At 30.9% G+C, this 18,617-nt stretch overlaps 8 protein-coding genes across 8 annotated transcripts; 5 read left to right on the top strand and 3 right to left on the bottom strand. All coding sequences in view use genetic code 12, as the record gives it.

Annotated features, from left to right (window-relative positions):
- The first annotated feature begins 21 nt into the window (after positions 1-21).
- PIR32 (Pir32p) lies at positions 22-1,027 on the top strand. The gene has a single exon (XM_064884265.1). It carries the CDS (start codon positions 127-129, stop codon positions 973-975), a length of 849 nt encoding a protein of 282 aa, XP_064738706.1. The 5' UTR covers positions 22-126; the 3' UTR covers positions 976-1,027.
- Positions 1,028-5,000, bottom strand: RJT21DRAFT_35305 (ABC transporter family protein). Its single transcript, XM_064884266.1, has one exon. The coding sequence runs from the start codon at positions 4,902-4,904 to the stop codon at positions 1,080-1,082; it is 3,825 nt and encodes a 1,274-aa protein (XP_064738705.1). The 5' UTR covers positions 4,905-5,000; the 3' UTR covers positions 1,028-1,079.
- A 736-nt stretch (positions 5,001-5,736) lies between these two features.
- ATP7 (F1F0 ATP synthase subunit d) lies at positions 5,737-6,625 on the bottom strand. The gene has a single exon (XM_064881753.1). It carries the CDS (start codon positions 6,394-6,396, stop codon positions 5,869-5,871), a length of 528 nt encoding a protein of 175 aa, XP_064738704.1. The 5' UTR covers positions 6,397-6,625; the 3' UTR covers positions 5,737-5,868.
- Positions 6,620-9,774, top strand: RJT21DRAFT_120512 (uncharacterized protein). The gene has a single exon (XM_064881752.1). It carries the CDS (start codon positions 6,833-6,835, stop codon positions 9,731-9,733), a length of 2,901 nt encoding a protein of 966 aa, XP_064738703.1. The 5' UTR covers positions 6,620-6,832; the 3' UTR covers positions 9,734-9,774.
- A 201-nt stretch (positions 9,775-9,975) lies between these two features.
- PRY1 (Pry1p) lies at positions 9,976-11,318 on the top strand. The gene is made up of 2 exons (XM_064879818.1): positions 9,976-10,298; positions 10,359-11,318. The coding sequence occupies exons 1-2, from the start codon at positions 10,073-10,075 to the stop codon at positions 11,222-11,224; spliced, it is 1,092 nt and encodes a 363-aa protein (XP_064738702.1). The 5' UTR covers positions 9,976-10,072; the 3' UTR covers positions 11,225-11,318.
- A 68-nt stretch (positions 11,319-11,386) lies between these two features.
- Positions 11,387-12,631, top strand: RJT21DRAFT_130561 (uncharacterized protein; the record flags this gene model as incomplete). Its single annotated transcript, XM_064883011.1, has 1 exon — positions 11,387-12,631. The coding sequence occupies one exon, from the start codon at positions 11,387-11,389 to the stop codon at positions 12,629-12,631; it is 1,245 nt and encodes a 414-aa protein (XP_064738701.1).
- A 1,093-nt stretch (positions 12,632-13,724) lies between these two features.
- SWD2 (WD-repeat containing protein) lies at positions 13,725-15,033 on the bottom strand. The gene has a single exon (XM_064884264.1). It carries the CDS (start codon positions 14,892-14,894, stop codon positions 13,797-13,799), a length of 1,098 nt encoding a protein of 365 aa, XP_064738700.1. The 5' UTR covers positions 14,895-15,033; the 3' UTR covers positions 13,725-13,796.
- A 77-nt stretch (positions 15,034-15,110) lies between these two features.
- On the top strand, positions 15,111-18,352 carry BBC1 (Bbc1p). The gene has a single exon (XM_064881751.1). It carries the CDS (start codon positions 15,318-15,320, stop codon positions 18,282-18,284), a length of 2,967 nt encoding a protein of 988 aa, XP_064738699.1. The 5' UTR covers positions 15,111-15,317; the 3' UTR covers positions 18,285-18,352.
- The last annotated feature ends 265 nt before the right edge of the window (positions 18,353-18,617 follow it).

Genomic DNA, 18,617 nt, shown 5'->3' with positions numbered 1-18,617 from the left:
ACGATTTTGCAATCATTACAGCGGGAAAGTTTTACATTACACCCACTTTCTACTTGTTCTTATTTGAAAGATTATACAGAATTTAGAGTTATTACTTAAATACTTAGTTACTTACTGGTAAAAACAATGTTGTTTAACACTTACTATTCTTGGATTCTTTGTCTTGTGACATATGTACCAAACTTAATTAATGCTACTGATGTTTGGGTACCTGAAAGTGGCGGTGATTGGACTGAATTAAAACCTGATTTTGTACCTCTTGAAGGAAGTTTAGATACTGTGAGTTTCCCCTTTGGAATTGTTGTTAGTCCATATGTTCTTAATCAAGATGGAGAATATGAAGAACCAACTATTTCTTCAATTATTAGATCCTTAACTACCACTGTTGTAACTCCAGCTCCTAAACCAACTAGATCAATTGATGTTATAAATCAAATAGAAGATGGTCAAATTCAGAAGACATTATCAACTGTATTGGTTACTCCTTCAGATTGGACTCAAGAGCCAGAAGAAGAATGCCTTGATGATGGAGAAGAAGAAGGTGAAAATCCATCTGATGCCGCCGAAGGTGTAGACTCTATTGATGAAGAATTTTCAAATATTAGAAAAAGATATGATCAAGAAGATTATGATCATTCAACCACTAATGAAATTGAATCACCTGTTTATGCTGTTGCTTGTACTTCAAATACAACTTTACAAATGACTCTTACTAATTCAATTTTAAGAGATTCAAGTGATAGAATTGGTTGTATAGTTTCTGGTCATCAATTTCAATTTGATGGTCCTGTACCTCAATATGGTGCCATATATGCTGCAGGTTGGTCAATTACCGATCAAGGTCAATTAGCATTAGGCGAATCAACAAAATTCTTTCAATGTGCATCTGGTGAATTTTATAATTTATATGATCAACCAATTGGTTATCACTGTCAGCCAGTTACTTTAGATGTTGTTGAATTAATTGAATGCTGAATTAACTAAAATTAAATTAAATTAAATTATCCGGTTTCATGATGTTGAAATTCTATAAATATAAATATAAATATATCTATTAACAAAATAAAACGTTTAAATTACTAGTTAAAATATTTAACTCTAAGATAGACCGACACTACTGAAAGTATTCTGTAGATAACAAGACATGCAACTAAACACCCAAAATCTCTTGCCATATTACCCCCAAGCCCATAATACTCTAAAACCATTTCACCACTATTTAAAGTACAAGAAGAAATATTACCCACACACTTAAAAGTTTGATTTTCAAATCCTAATTGTGCAGTAATACCCACTGCATACTTCATTGGATTAATCCAATTTATAGCTCTAAAGAACTGAGGCATTTGTAAGGACATAGTACCACCCATGAATACAGCAAACATTATGATTATAGATAATACGTTGGTAGCTAATCCTAAATGATTAAGAAGGGAATTAAACACTATACCAAGAGATTCTCCAATATTAATTGATGCAAAACAACAAAAGCTCATGGCAAAAAACATGGCTGGAGTTCGAGGAAGTCCAACAACAAATACAATAAGTGCTGAAAATATAATTGAAGGAACAAATTCCAAGGGGAGTTCATTAATAAGATAAGAAGTAGTAAATTCACTAACTCCATATACTCCATCCTTATATTCTTGATAGAAGATATTTCTTTCCATAGGATATAAGGAGATATTATTGATTAATCCAACAAAATATAAGTTTAAAACTTCTTGAACTAATCCTAGTCTGTTGGATATACCTTGCGATGTATTCTTTAAAGGAGAAAAGTATAATGCATGAACTATACCTAGGAAAATTGTTTGAAAGATTCGAGAGAATAAAATATCAAATGTTCTTATTGTATTTAAAAATTGACGACTAGTAATGGCTAATAATGTTGTTTGGAAAGGAGCTCTTCTTTTATGAAGCAGTGCTAAATCAATATAGGCATTATTATTATTATTATTTTTATTACTTTTGGCAGCAAAATCTAATGATTTATGCTTCCATTTGGTTATCAAATCTAGAACTCGACTTTCCATAGCTTCTTTATCTTCTTCAATACCTCGAGAAACCAAGTCTAGGATATGATTGGCAATATTCTTGTTGTCAGGAATCGTATATCCAATAGAATTGAAATAGCTCTTCACATCTAAAGATTTACCACTAAATACAACTTTCCCACCTCTACTCATTAATAAAATATTATCAAAAATTTTGATCATATCTTCATTAGGTTGATGGATAGTAAGGATAATAGTTGAGTCATTACTCTTTGCTAAATCATGCAATAAAGTTAAAATTGATAAAGCAGTAGATGAATCTAAACCAGAAGTTGGCTCATCCAAAAATAAAATCTTTGGACGACTTAATAATTGAATTGCAATTGATACTCTTCTCTTCTCTCCACCTGATATACCTTTTACAAATTCAGATCCAATTAAAGTTTCTGCACAATCTTTTAAACCTGTCTTTCTAATTAAATTATTAATAAATGAAGGAATTCTATCATGCTCTTCTTTAGGTAATCTTAATTTGGCTTGGAAGTAAAGTGTTTCTCTGACAGTCAAATTAGGAATTAATGAAGTATCATGTTGTGAAACATATGCAGCAATTTTTGATAGCTCAAGAGGACTTATTTCTTGTATCTCATTGATGATTATTTTTCCATTGGCTGCAAATGATGTGTTTTTTGCAACTCTATTCGAAATCAAATTTAATAGTGTCGTTTTACCACTTCCTGATGGACCCATAATTACATTAAGAGATTTACTAGTAAACTCTGCACTAATATCATCAAGTAATACTTTGACATCACTAGTATTCTTGAACCATAAATTCCTTTGTGAAACTTTAAGTTCAATATTCACTAGGGAGATATTAATATTTTCAATAACTTCCTCTTTTGCAACAGGAGGTTGAAACTTAATTTCTTTATCATCATAATTATCGTTATCCATGTCAATTTTCTCTTCTTCATAATCTTCCTCATCTTCGCCTCCAATTCTATTCTTCTTAGTTTTAGACATTTCTACATCGTAATTCTTAAATCGTAATCCAAGATAAGTAATTATATAAAATCCAAATAACCATGCAATTAAAATCCCAATTGGTTCTGCTACCCAATTTACGGGGAATCCTAACATTTTCAATTGATAATTACCTGAATATTCAATACATTGATTAGCATCATCGATTGGACAATCTCCATGCCAATTAGAGAATTGATTTGCAGTTAATGCTCCAAATGCATACCAAAAATATGCAATATATTTAGTCCAACGAACATACACTGGCATAGTAGCGGCATTGACGAAATATCCACAACCACTATTTTGAATTTGGTAAAATAAGTTCAAAAGCATGACTGCAACTGCAAAATCTTTTCCTAAGGCAAAAAAGGCCATGGCCGAAGCCATTCCAATTAATGAGACTAATATAGTTATGACGAAATAAATGAAAAAGTATCCTACGCCGCTTCTAAGACCCCACATAAAATATGTTATAACTGCAAAGATTATTGCTAAGGGAATATCTTCCAAAAACATCTTTCCTAATCTTCTTGATATAATAAAACCTGGAACACTAACATAGTTTTCTTTATGTTCTCTGAAAAAGTTAATGCCATCCGTATTCCATAATCGGCCAAGTTCTATAAAGACTGGACAGAATCCAACAACTTCAAGCATAACATATAAAGATGAAGTTAAAGATCTAATACCAGACAAATCTGGAGTTGGTCTATAGAACATCCAACCAGTTGAAACAGCAATTATGAGTGAAGCTCCATTCATAGCTAATAATGATAATATATCACGACAACTCAATAAGAATGTTCTTTTAGTTAAAACATAAACTTCTCTATAAAATGGTATTTTTGAGTGAGTAGATCTTGAAAACTTTTGAATCAAGTCTTCAAGACTTCCTAAACTATCGTAATTCATATCATCAATACGATTTATATTGTACTCTTTCCAACATTGAACTAATCTAACTATTCTACTTGTGGTAATTTCTTCTTGTTCACGAGTTGTAGAATCTTTAACTGATAAATCCATAATGTAATCCACAAAATTAGTGGACTCTCTGCTACTTACAGAATTATTATTTAAAAAGCTAATTCTATTGAAATACGAGGCTGAATCAGCTAATGTTCCAAAATAGACTAATCTTCCACCTCTGGTCATAAGACATATTCTATCGAATAATTTGGTAATTTCTATTCTAGGTTGGTGAATTGAAAGAATTACTGTAATACCTATTTGTGGTGAACTAAGTTTCTTTAAGACTTTCATTAATTTTAATGAACTACTACCATCAAGACCAGTTGTGGGCTCATCTAAAAATAATATGGAAGGTCGACTAAGTAATTGAATAGCAAGGGAAAGTCGTCTTTGTTCACCACCGGATAAACTTATAAACCCTGTAAATGATACAATAATTGTATCTTTCAAATGAGTTAGTTCTAATGTTTCTAATAATGAATTAATTAACTGTAACTTTTCAAAATCATTTACATTAGGAGGTAAACGCAAATCAGCTTGAAATTTAAGGGTTTCAAATACCGATAAACCCGCAAGAAATACATCATCTTGTAACAAATATGAATTCTTAATTCTTTTATCGTTAGCAGGAGTAGAATAAATAATATTACCTTTAAATTCCAAACTCTTGTTCTTAATATTTAATCTTGAAGATAAAGTATTCAACAATGTAGTTTTCCCACTTCCAGAACCACCAATTATCGCTAATACTTTACAACTTTGTAAGTCAAATGAAATGTCATGTAAGATATCTTTTGTAGGATGAGATTCAAGATCTGATTTCTCCAGCTTTACAGAAACATTAAGATGTCTAACTGACAAACTGACCCGATCTTTTTCAGGTATGGTTAAAGTGTTCCATGACATAATAATCTATACTAAATATCGAGCATTATTTTACTAGAAAATCTTAACTAGTGATACTGAATTGTTAATGACATACATATATATATTATATGAAAAATGAAAAATTAACCTCATTCGTATAACGTCACTTGTAGATCTTTTGCGCTTCTCAATACAGTAATCTGTTCCGTGTTTGCGCGATAGATTTGCAGCAGCGATAAATATTATATGAGCCAAGCTCAATAGCAATTGTGTGAGCATTGCAAAGCTAACTGTAACCTCAATAGGTCAAAATGTACCGCACTAAGTAGTTCTATGCGAGCGAGATGGTAAAAACAGTTATTTTAGTCGCAAATAGTTTGTATTTGCACTTTTTAATGCGAAATAATCTTGCGCTCTATTATTAGTAAATTCTAACTATGGAAGCAAGCCTAGGTTAGTGCATTAACTGCTGCACATATCCTATAGGGTATCAATTCTAAATTTAAATTATACACTACTGAACCAAAAGTTTTATTGTCTTTTCATAAATCCAATGTTTTTTTATTATTTAGCAAATACTTTTGATAAACTTATATGGTATGCGATAAAGTTACTTTAAAGTATTGAAATAAAACTCTAATAGAGGTATTTATAATATTGTTTCAATTGGTCCTGAAGACAAGCTATTCTGATTCGAAATGCTTAAATAGTATAATTTAAATATAGTATTAATTATATCTGAGATTCAGAACGTAATACTATACTATAGCGAGAAAGAGACAAAAGTAGAAGTAACTGTAATTTAATCGCTCATTTTACTTTAAATTGGAATCAATTGGCACTTTCTACAATAAACAAGTTGCCAAATAAGTAAATAAATATTCTAAATATTTTTAATATTTTATTATGATATAATGTACTGTATAAAAATATGAGATCGTGACGAAGTAATATAATTTATTTTGATATAATGAATTAAATGGAGCAAGGAATTGATGCATTCTTACATGACAGTTAAATCACCGAATTTTTCCTTATAACCTGGAACATCCCATTTACCATTCTTAACCATATATGTAACCTTTTCATCTAAATCTGGTCTAGCCTTAGCAACATCTTCAACAGTTAATTGATCAAATGGTCTGGCACTTTCAATGTCTTTAAGGGTAGCTTGTAATTGAGAAATTTCTTCAAGAACAGATTTTTCAGTTAATTTGGCATTTTCAATAGCCTTTTGTTCAAAGAGTTCAATACTCTTTAAGTTTTTAGAAACATCATAAGTAACTGGTTTAAAAGAACTGACAGACTTTTCAATTTCATCAACAACCTTAGAATTCTTTAATACTGATTTATAATGAGCAAAATCAACTTTAGTAGATTGAGAAGATAATGTTAAGTATTCCTTTTTAGCTTCATCATTTCTCTTTTTGAATGCAGTTAATGAGGCAGCAGTTGATCCGGTTAAACCTAAGGAGGTAATAACCTTAGTCCAATCTAACTTGGTGGCAACAGTCTTAGCTACAGATGACATTATTGATATGCTAGATGTAAATTGAATACAAGACGACCAATCAATTCAATATTCAATTTTGATATTCAATTCCCTCTGTACTCAAAATTTTTGTTGAAAGGTTTTGGTTGGGGCACACTTAACAAAAAAAATGGTTCTTTAGTTTTCGGATTTGTTTGTCTGTCCAATTAAAATTTTCAATTGAGAGTTTTATGAGGGTCTAGTAATAAAAAGGGGATAAGTACACGACTGAAAAAAAAATTATACACGGTCACGTTCTCAAGAGCACATGACCTCCAGATATAGAGAGAGATCTCGATCAATATACTATGATACTTAAATAGTCCGGAGTATATGGATGGATTTATGTGGAGATAATTTACTTGAACCAATTGAAAGAAATTTAAATTTAAATTAGCATAAATAATATAAATATAAAAGAGTGGAGGAATAAACAATGGCACCATCACAAATGAAGGGGTTAACCCAATTTATTATTAATTTGAGGAATTCCAATGATTCCGAAGAAGAAGCTAAACGAATTAATCTTGAAATTAATAACATTCAAACTAAATTTGCTACTAATTTGAATGGATATCAACAGAAGAAATATTTATGTAAACTAGTATATATCTATTTAAATGGTTATCATGAAGGTATAGAATTTGGTTTAAAACATGCAATTGAATTAGTTGATTCACAAGTTTATAGTGAAAAACAATTAGGATACCTTGCAATATCAATTCTTGCTAATAAAAATTCTTCAAAAATTGATTTAAATAATACATTAAATATAGTATATCCAATTTTAATTAAAGATTTACGATCAAATAATGAAGATATAAATTGTTTAGCAATTCAATATATTGCTTCAAATTTTAATTTATCAGATAATGCATCTTATCAAATTGATGAATCTGATGAAAATTCAAGTGAATGGTTAGAATTAATTGATATGACTTATTCATTTGTTACTTCTCCAATTCATAAACCTATAGTTAAAAGAAAAGCTATTATAGCTTTATTTGCATTATCTAAATTATATCCAAAAGTTATTATAAATAATAATAATTGGATTCCAAGAATTTTAACTTTAATTGATGATAAAGATTTTGATATTGTTATTTCAAGTATGCCATTAGTCGAATATGTAGTACGACTTAAACCTCAATTTATTAAATCAATTATACCAGCAATTGGTTTAAAATTATTTAATATAGTAGTGGAAGGTAAATGTCCAGAAGAATATTATTATTATAAAATTCCAGCTCCATGGTTAGTAGTAGGATTATTACATCTTATGGAACAATTCTTTTTAATGAAAGATAAAGATATTCCAGTTTTATGTATTTCTAATTTAGATGATCAAACTTTAAATAATTTTAGACAAGTTGTTTCTACTTCAATTCAAAATGCATCTCAATCAATAAAAGGTTTACCAAATAGAAATTCTCAAAGTTCAATCTTATTTCAAGCAGTTTCATTAGCAGTATTTTTAGATGCTTCTGAAGATGCTATACATGGAGCCATTAATGCATTAATATTATTATTAAATTCTCCAGATACTAATACACGTTATTTAGCTCTTGATGCATTAACAAAATTAACTTCAAGACTGAATATACCAGTTGGAGTAGATGATACTATTCCAAAATTATTTCAATTATTATATGATAAAGATATTTCAGTAAGAAGAAAAGCTTTAGATTTATTATATGCAACTTGTACTCCATTAACATTTTCAAGTATTATTAATCGATTATTAGATTATTTTCCATTTTCTGATTTTAGCTTAAAATCTGAACTTGGTATAAAAATTGCAGTATTGGCAGAAAGGTTTGCAACAGATTCTACATGGTATGTCACTACTATGTTGAAATTATTATCTATTGGAGGAGGATATAATTCTAATGGGGTTAGCTATATTGGTAATGAAGTATGGGAAAGAATTGTTCAAATAATTGTAAATAATGAAGATTTACAACAGAAAACTTGTAAATTAATCATAAATTTATTAAAGAATCCTTTAGTTTTAAGTGCAAATGGAAAATCTCAACCAATTCAAACAGGGTTATCTGAAAATCTTATAAAAGTTGCTGGATTTGTCTTAGGAGAATATGGTCATTTAGTGAATGATGCAGATACTCAGTTTCAATTACTTTATGAATCATATTTTAGGGTATCATTACTTACTAGAGCAATGTTATTATCTACATTCTTAAAATTCTTAGTAAAGTTCCCGGATAATGATTTTGTTCCTGAAATTATTGACCTTTTTGAAATTGAATCAAAATCTATGGATTTAGAAATTCAGACAAGAGCTTATGAATATTTAAAATTGGCTACTATAAGTAGTAATTTTGAATTAGCTCAAAAAACTATAAAACCATTACCTGCTTTTGTAAATGTTGAAAGTTCTTTACTTCATCGTATTGGAGGTTATCATGATATTAGTAGAAGGAAATCAAGAGTTTTGGCCAAGAATATTCCAAGAAAATCTCCAACAGCAGATATTACTAATGGAGAAGATGATACTAATCCATTTGATGATACTAAGACAGCCTTATCACCAAACTGGTATTCTGGATATTATAGAATGCTTCATTTTGATGCTGGTATATTCTTTGAAAGCCCTTTAATTAAACTTACTTATAGAATTTTAAAAGAAGGTAACAATATCTTAATTAGATTCACCATAATAAACAATTCCGCCAAAACTGCAGGAACTGATATTACAAAGTTTACCGTCTTAGAATTAGAGAGTAGAGCTGGTGATACTGATCCTAGTTATTTACTTAATTTAAAGCAAGTTCCTGAATCTACCATTAGAGATAAGTCAGTTTTAGAAATAGAAATTAAGGTTAGAAGTGTAATAGAGAATAATGAAAGTCCTATATTATCGGTAACTTTCATGTGCGGAGGTTCATTTAATCAATTAAATCTCAAATTCCCAGTATTGTTAATTAAAACTTTATCAGCTACTATTCTAGGTAGTGAAGATGATTTTGAAAAACGGTGGTTACAAATTGGTGAATTACTTGGAACAAATGAAGGAGAATACACAACTACAGTAATTCCTTCAGCTTCATTTACATATCCAAATATTATAAGGCTTTTATCAAGACTTGGATTTGCAATCGTTTATGCTAGTCCGGAAAATCCACCTTCAAATCTTTTAATAAAAGGGGCAGGTATTTTACATACTCAAAAATCTAATTATGGGGTATTAACAAAAGTAAAATCAATTGAACTGGAAGTACAAGAAAATGGTTACAATATAGTGGTTAGATGTACTGGAGGTGGAATTGCTGAAGTTATAGCATTGACATTAAAGGAAATTTTACAAGAAGATTTATAGAGTTAACATATATAGAATAGTAATATAAATCTGTTCAGTAGGTTACAACCAAGAAACTAGTTACCACATGGGGGCTAGACCCTAATTTTAGTTTAATCTGACCCCACATCGACTTAATTACTAGCCTAAGATAATAATTAGTTGTAGATGATTGCTAACTAGCATTGAAATATACTGTACCTGTTTAGGAAGGAAATATTTTATCACCTTTCCTAAATAGGAAATTTTTTTATTTTGCGAATCTCACTAATAATTTGCAACTATTGACTCCATAAATACTGAAAATGATCCTACACTTTTAAATCTTGAGAAATCTGATCAACAGTAATCAAAAGTACTATGAGGTATTTACCAGGAATTCAAATACTTGTTTTAGGCCTAATTTTGGATTTAGTTACAGGAGCTCCATTATTTGTGACATTGTTCGAAACTGTCACTGCTCAAGCGACTCTAACAAATACACCAATAATCCAGGCTACATCTCCTATTGCTGCTGATGATTTATTTGCCACGTTGATTCCAAATGGGGCCCTATCAGCTGCTTCATCAGCAGCTCCGGCAGCAGCTCCGGCAGCAGCTCCGGCAGCAGCTCCAGTAGCAGCTCCATCAGCAGCTCCGGCAGCAGCTCCAACATCTTCAGATTCCTCCTCACTCTCAACTACAATTAGCCAATTGTTCACCAGTTCTTTTTGGAACAAGTGGTATCTGTACTTTTTAGCAGCATTCAATTCCAGCTCATCACCAACCCCAGTTACTGAACAAGCAACACCATCAGAAGCCGTGCCATCATTGTCAACAGTGAGTATTATACAGCAAACAATTCCTACAGCTGCCAGCTACCCATCAAGTCCACAATCCTCAGTGACATCTATTTTGCTCCAGTCAATTATACCATCTTTTCCTGCTAGTGTAGAAGCTGCAAGTACTTCTCCGTTATCATTATCACCAGTTAGCACATATACACCATCTACTTTTTCCACTAGTACAACTTCTCAACTGGCTCAATCAGATTCATCATCTACTAGTGGGATTTATGATGCTATCTATAACTCACCGGGAATTGATGTCAATTTCGCAAGACTGATTTTAGATGCTCATAATACAGACAGAGCTATTCATCAAGTCGCTCCATTATCATGGAATACTGATGCTTATAACTATGCACAAAATAATGCTAACAATTACGATTGTTCTGGTATTTTAACTCATACCCATGGTCCATACGGTGAGAACCTAGCTGCAGGCTTTGCAAATGGTCCGGCAGCTGTTGAAGCTTGGTATGTAGAGGGAGAAACATATAATTACCAAACTGCAAACACTTATGATCATTTTACTCAACTTGTTTGGAAAGGTTCTACAAGTGTAGGATGTGCTTATAAAAATTGTCAAGCTGAGAATTGGGGACTTTACATTGTTTGCGAATATGATCCACCTGGTAACGTTATAGGCTACAATCTGCAGAATGTTTTCCCACCAACTTCTGCTACATAAAATTTTAAAAGATTTGGTTCATTTCATTTTTCATTTTTGTTTTCGAATATATCCATTCATCTTATATAGTTATAAAGGTTTTTTCTTAGGCTGAAAAATTTAAAATGTAGAATTTTGTAGATGCAAATACTTTATTACTACTAGATTACTAGAATTTGATATATGTATAGATTTGAGAGGGGATTAAGAAAGGTACCTCCATACTACCTTAAATTCAAAACGCATCCCAAACCGCGATGGATAGGCCGAACTGTTATTGATATTTTCACAAATGAATTTGGTGAAAGTAGAGAAGCTCTAGAGCAAGATATAAAGAATGGATTGATGTATATAGAATCTAATGTGGGACGTAAAGGTGGTTCAAAGGTAATCAAAGGGTTAGAAAATGTTCTAATTAAACAAATTGATGGCTTTGATGTGATTTATAATTCCAAACATATGCATGAGCCAACTGTTCCTGATTCACAAATTAAAATTATATATGAAAGTGAAGATTTACTAGTTGTTGATAAACCAGCAGGAATACCTACACATCCTACTGGGAATTATTATTATAATTCAATTACAGAGATATTAAAGAAAGAAAATGGATATGTTAATTTATGGCCTTTCCATAGATTAGATAAGGTAACATCTGGAATATTGATTTTTGGAAAAACTAAGGAAGCATCTCAGAAATATCATAATGTGTTTCAGAATAATCGAAATAAAATAACTAAACAATATATTGCAAGAGTAAATGGGAGATTTCCACATGAGGAAACCATGATTAATTGTCCTATATTTATGGTTAATTCCACTGGTGGATATATAAAGCCATTAAATGCAGAAGAATTACCTATAAATTCTACAACTGTTTTTAAATTATTGAAGTATAATAAAGAGTTAAATCAAAGTATTGTATTATGTGAACCTTTAACAGGAAGAATGCATCAGATACGAATTCATCTTCGAAATATGGGTTATCCAATTGTAAATGATTTCCTTTATAACCCACTGAATTCGAAGTTATACAATCAAGAAATAAATATTATCAATAATGAAATTGAGATTGAACTATATACAAGACTATTTGAAAAATATCCTCAATTTGGTCAGTTTCAAAGCGTCGATAAATCCGTGATATCAAACAATGAATGTATCGATTTATATCAAATTACAAAATTTAAATCTGATCCTGAAATGGCGGCCAAGATCGAGAGATTAAAATTATTAAGACAAAAAAGTCTTAAGGATCTAAAGGATAAGTATAATACAACTTGTGAAATTTGTAACAGAAAGGTATTTGACACCGACAAAGACATGACTGACCTGGAAATTTGGTTACATTCATTTAAATATGAATATAAGGCAGATATAAATGGGTTTCTTTTTAGAATGTCGCCGGCTTTCTGGGTTTCAGTTTAATTCCCAACGTTCTGGGTAATACATTTTCATAAAATTCCAAATCGACACCTTTACGTATAAAATGTATACTAGTCTCAAGGAATGGATAATCACTCTTAACTTTTTTAACACCATATATTTTCTTTTTGTCTCTTATGTGCCTTTCAAGAAGCAAAATTTCATTCTTATTTCGCCAAGCTGTTCTATTTCGTTGTTCGGATATCCTTATGGCGTTTCTGTCTACATACAATTTAGAAAGTCCTTTAAACATACTCTCTACCATTTCACGTTTTTCTTCAGTACTATAAGCTACCTTTTTAAAAGCAAATTTATAAATTCCTTGATAAATAACTTCAGGCTCTCGAAGTTGATAATGTTCAGCTAGGCGATGGATTGTATCAAATAACTGTTTCCTAATAAATTTTCGATATTTACATCTAAACATAGCACTATCATATGGTCTGCATCTCTTTTTAAAGAACTCTAATGATCTATACTTACCATCATAATAGATATGAGAATTTTCCAATGTTGAACTATTCATAACATAACCCTTAGAGAAGTCTACTGCCATTGATATAGTTGATTTTCTAAACTGTGAAGTAAAATGCTCTTTTGAAAAGAATCTTAATTGGAAAAAGTTATTATCAGTAACAAGAAAGGATTTATTGAGCATATTCGTTTTACGTATAATTTTATGTGTTATCGTATCAACACCTTTTATATCACTTAGAACTTGGGGAAGCCTATCTGTTCGTTTATATGTAGGAAGTTCTTCTGATGGTTTATATGAACAGAAATGACTAAAATCTTTAAAGTCCAGTTTATTTATGAATGTAGGTATAATAGATGTCAGTATAATGGATGTCGGCTTAGGGTTCAAATTAATATGACCACTATTAGTTTGTTCGTCTATTTCAAGCAACCGAATTTGGTCATCATAATTGATTTGTTCATCTATTTCTGGAAACAGACTTTGACTAAACAATCGTTTAGTTATTCCACTAATGCTCGATACTGCACTAATACTCGTTCTTCCACTAATACTCTTCAACTGCCGTATCATTGTTTAATCAAAGGATTAAAGTATTATAGAGAGATATTGAAAATTTACAATGAATTTTTCAATTTTCTTTGTATGCTCGCAATGAGAAAAAATCTATTACTATTAATATTAATATTACATCTATAAATTTGGCAGCCATAATGTTACAGTGGTATCAGCTGTTGCTACCGTAAGAAGTTTAGGATTAAATAATACCATTCTAGAAATACCCTGATTATTGGGTAACAGAGATACAGGATAAGTTTTATGTTTGTTATGTTGAACATCAACTCTATGAGTTTTCCCATCAGTTGATTTTAAATCGGATAAATTAAATATTTTTAAATTTGCCAGGGGAGTTCCCGCTAAAACAAATTTCCCACAGGGAGAAAATGTTGCTGAACCACTTGATGGATAATCAAATGATAACCAATTCGAATCATGAGGTTCATCATTTATATCTTCTAAATGAAGAGTTGTTAATAATTGACCCAGAAATGAATCAAGTATATAATGTATACTTGAATCACTAACTATTAAAAGTAATTTTCCATTATTAGAAAATTCAAGTTTTGTCCAACTTTGTCGAGGTAATATATCTAAATTTATTTGAAGATAAGGACCTTTATCAAATGTCTTTAAATCATAAAATGATAATGATGCAATATTATCATTCAAAGATGATGGATCAGGAAATTTCCCAATAGCAAATATCATCCCCCAAGGATCAAAGGCAATAACTCCATTTTGTCCAATATTTAAATTTCCTACTGGATTACTTGATCTTAAATCCCAATATTTAATAGTATGATCTAAACTTGAACTTAAAAATGTATCATTTATTGGATGAACTTCTATAGCTGTAACTTGTTCTTTATGACCTTTAAAATATCGTATATATTGATTATCAGCCAAAGATAAATAACGTATAGCATGATTTGGTTCATCTTCAAATGATGGAGTTGATGCATATAAACAATTTAATTCATGATGAGTAAAACGAGCTAAATGAGCTCCATATTTTTGAGATCTTATATCTTTATAATGAATACCTTTATGAATATCATATAATTGTATAGATTTATCTATACCAGAAGATATAAGATATTGACCACTATCATCATAATCTAATGATGTAATAGTTGTACTTTTATGATAATTAAAATCTTTATTGGGTCTTAAAGAAGTAATAACTTTTTCAGTCAATTGAATAGTGGAAGAAGACGGCTTCTGAGACATATGAATGGAATATATATAATATACAGTAATATAATATATACAATAATATATAATAGTAATATACAGTAATATATATAATAATATAATATATATATATAGTAATATAATTTATATATACAGTAATATAATATATATACAGTAATATAAAATAATATACAGTAATACATATAATATTTATATATACATAATAAAAGTTCTAATATACGGTACAGGTCAGGCAGGCTCAATGTGGAACGGAGTGCATACTAACCACTCATCCACAAAATTGTCATTTCCCCAATCAACCCGAATATAGGAGTAATATTATTAGTGAAATTTAATAGGAGCAATTACAATTTATATATTACCCATAGAGAGTAATTAAGTAATTAAGCCAATAGTATACCACCACAATCTGTATTATATTGACTTACACAATAAGACATGTCTGAACCTTCAGTTCCGTTTAAGGTCAAATCGATTTTCGAATATAAGTCAGATTACGAGGATGATTTAAGTTTCGGGATCGGAAAGATCATTACTGTTATTGAGATTGAAGATGAAGAATGGTATTCAGGTGAATTCGAAGGGAAATCAGGTATGTTTCCTAAGAATTTTGTAGAAATAATTCCTCAAGAACCTACAATTGCAGTTCCAACGACTCGTCCATCACCTAAGAAATCTCAAAGTCATAAATCTGAGCCAAATGAACCAATTACTGAATCAATTGATGAATCATTGTCTTCTACTACTAATAAGCCACCAATTAGTCCAACTTCATCTTCAATTTCAACTTCAATTTCTAGTAAGGTTCCACTTCCCTTCCATGGAAATCAAAGAATTAATGATCCTTATAGTATTAAAAAGCAATTTGTAGCTACAGGTCATTCATCTTATGTTCCTCAAGTTAAACCAAGAGATGATTCATTAGTTAGTCATGCCATTCATGATGTAGCTCATGATGAAAAAGAAATAGTTAAATCTACTTCTGTTGATGAAAATCAAGAGCAAGAACCAGAAGAACCAAAAGTAAGCTTAAAGGATCGTATTGCTTTATTACAAAAACGTCAACAAGAAGAAGCTGAACGTGAAGCTGCAGCCATAAAGAAGAAAGAAGAAAAGAAAAAGAGACAAGAAGAAGAAAAGAAGAGATTAAAACAGAAAAAGGCAGAAGATGAAGCAGCAGCAGCAGATGCAGCAACCCATGAAGAATTATCACCAAGAAAATCCATAGCCAGCCACGAAACAGTCGAAGCTGATGAAATTGATGAAGCTGGTCAAGAAGATCAAGAAGATCAGGGTGAAGTAATTCAAAAGAATGTTGAAGAAATCGATGCGGCTGAACATGAACAAGAGGAGCATGAACAAGAACATGAAGAGGCTGACGAAGATGAAGATGATAACGAAGAAGATGAGGCTGAAGATGTATCAGAAGATGAAGATGATAAACGTAGAAGATTAGTTGAACGTATGGCTAAGATGTCTGGTGGTAGAAATATGTTTGGTATGATGGGAATGGCTACACCTTTTGGAGCTCATGCTACTGTTGAAAAAACTCCTAGCAAGTCAAGGAAATCTTCAAAATCAGAGACAGGACCAGAAAGTCCAACAGCTCCAGCTCCAGCTCCATCTTCAGCTCCTAGAGTTCCACTTCCTGGTTTACCAACAGGAACTCAACCACCAATTTTAAGAGAATCTTCATCTATGGTTGAAGAAGATTCTGATTCTGATGATCATTATGTTGAAGTAGAACATCCAACTAATTTAAATGCTGCTTTGAATAAGGAGAATGGACCCATATCTAAGAATCTTGTAGAGGCATCTGATAGTGGTATAGATGATATTAGAAAGGTTTCTGAACCAATCAAAATCACTCAACCACCTATTGAACCCGAAGCTACTGGTTATGAAGCTGATGAAGATTTATCTGATTTGAAAACTAATACTCTTGAAAGTGATGTAGAAATCCCACCTCCACCTCCACCTACTAAGAATACCGGTACTCCACTTAACAAGAATGTTTTATCTGCTCCACCTGTACCATCTGCTCCTTCAATTCCTACAAGAGATCTTGGTGCTCCTCCACCAGTGCCAGTACATATTCCACAGATTCCTCAGGTCCCATCTGCTCCACCTGCTATTGGATCACGTCCTCCACCTCCACCTCCACCTACTGCACCACCCGTTCCAACTGCTCCAGTTCCTGGTAATGTTTCCTACAGAGATGAAGATGAAGACCAAGCTCAGGATGAAGGAGAAGAACAAGAACAAGATGATGAAGATGATGATGAAGAAGAAGATGATGATGCAACACCAGTGTTAGAGCATCAAGAAATATCACAATCTGTTTCTGATGATGATTTTGCATTTACTCCAAATGTTCCAGCTAGAGCACAAACTATTCCAACATCGTTTTATAATCCACCATCGGTAGCTGGTGTACCACCAATTCCTCCTGCAATTCCTCCAATTCCTACCACATTCCCACCACCATCTGAAACTATTAGAAGAGCATCTACTGATGTATATGCTCATCAACCAATTAGTACTACATCTACTGGAGCATCATTTGGTTCTAGAAAATCAATAGATTCAAGAAGTGGTAAATCTAGTAGTGGTAAAGAAGAATCTCAAGCTGATGCTGTATTTATAGAATTAGAAAATGATATTAATTCTAATCCACTTGCATCATCATGGTGGTTAACTAATCAATTACCTGATAGTTTAACTAGTAGAATTGGGAATGATTTAATCTTTGAAATTGATCAAAATAGAATTACTAAACGTGGAGGTCGTGAAATTGAGTATAAAGATTATTATATATTATTTTATGATTTATCACAAATTGTCATTGAATTAGAATATGAAATTAAAGATCCTAGATCAACCTTTAAATTAGTTAATTTATCTACAAAGAGTATTCCTATTGTTCGAAAGGATTTATTAGATAATTATCATCGATCATTTAGTAATTCAATAATTAATTATGCTGGACAATTAATTGGTAATAAAGTTAATGATAATATTGCCAGATTATCTCTTGAAACTATTTCATCATCAATAGTTAAACCAATTGGTAGTAAATCATTTGGAGTAACTGTTTATAAAAATATTAATAATTCAAATATAATTAAAATTGATGAAATTAAACCAGGAGATATTTTATGGATTAAGAATGGGAAATTCCTGAGTCATAAAGGTATAGGAATTGGATCAAAATCAATTATACTTCCTGAAGAATATATTTCAGTAATTTATGAATTTGATGCTAGTAAAAAGGATAAATTAAAAGTTATTGAAAATGATGCTAGTGGTCATGTTAAGAAAGAATCATATAAATTAAGTGAATTTAAGAGTGGTAGAATTAGAATTTTCAGACCAGTTGCGAGAGATTATGTTGGATGGAGTTAAGTTACAATTACACTTTTGTATAGTTATTTTTTTTTTTTTGTTAGTTTTATGATTATATGATATTATACGTTATTATATTATACACATACACATACACATAAACACTATATATTATATTTTAAATGCATACACGATATAACCCTAGACCAAAGCAAGCAAAACCCAACCAAAGTCCTTCCCCATGCCATTTATTACTAATTTTTTTTTTAGATCTTTTTTTGACTTTTTTTATGACACTCTTTAACATTTTTATAACCCTGAACCAAACTCTTTCGGATATATAACATAAAGAAAAATCGATATATACATGAAGGATAAAGATGAAAATAAAAA

Source organism: Scheffersomyces amazonensis, assembly GCF_036850825.1.
Source record: "Scheffersomyces amazonensis strain UFMG-HMD-26.3 chromosome Unknown RJT21scaffold_3, whole genome shotgun sequence".
Lineage (NCBI taxonomy): Eukaryota > Fungi > Ascomycota > Pichiomycetes > Serinales > Debaryomycetaceae > Scheffersomyces > Scheffersomyces amazonensis.
Note: the sequence above shows the minus strand (reverse complement) of the source record. Positions and strands in the feature narration are given on the sequence as shown.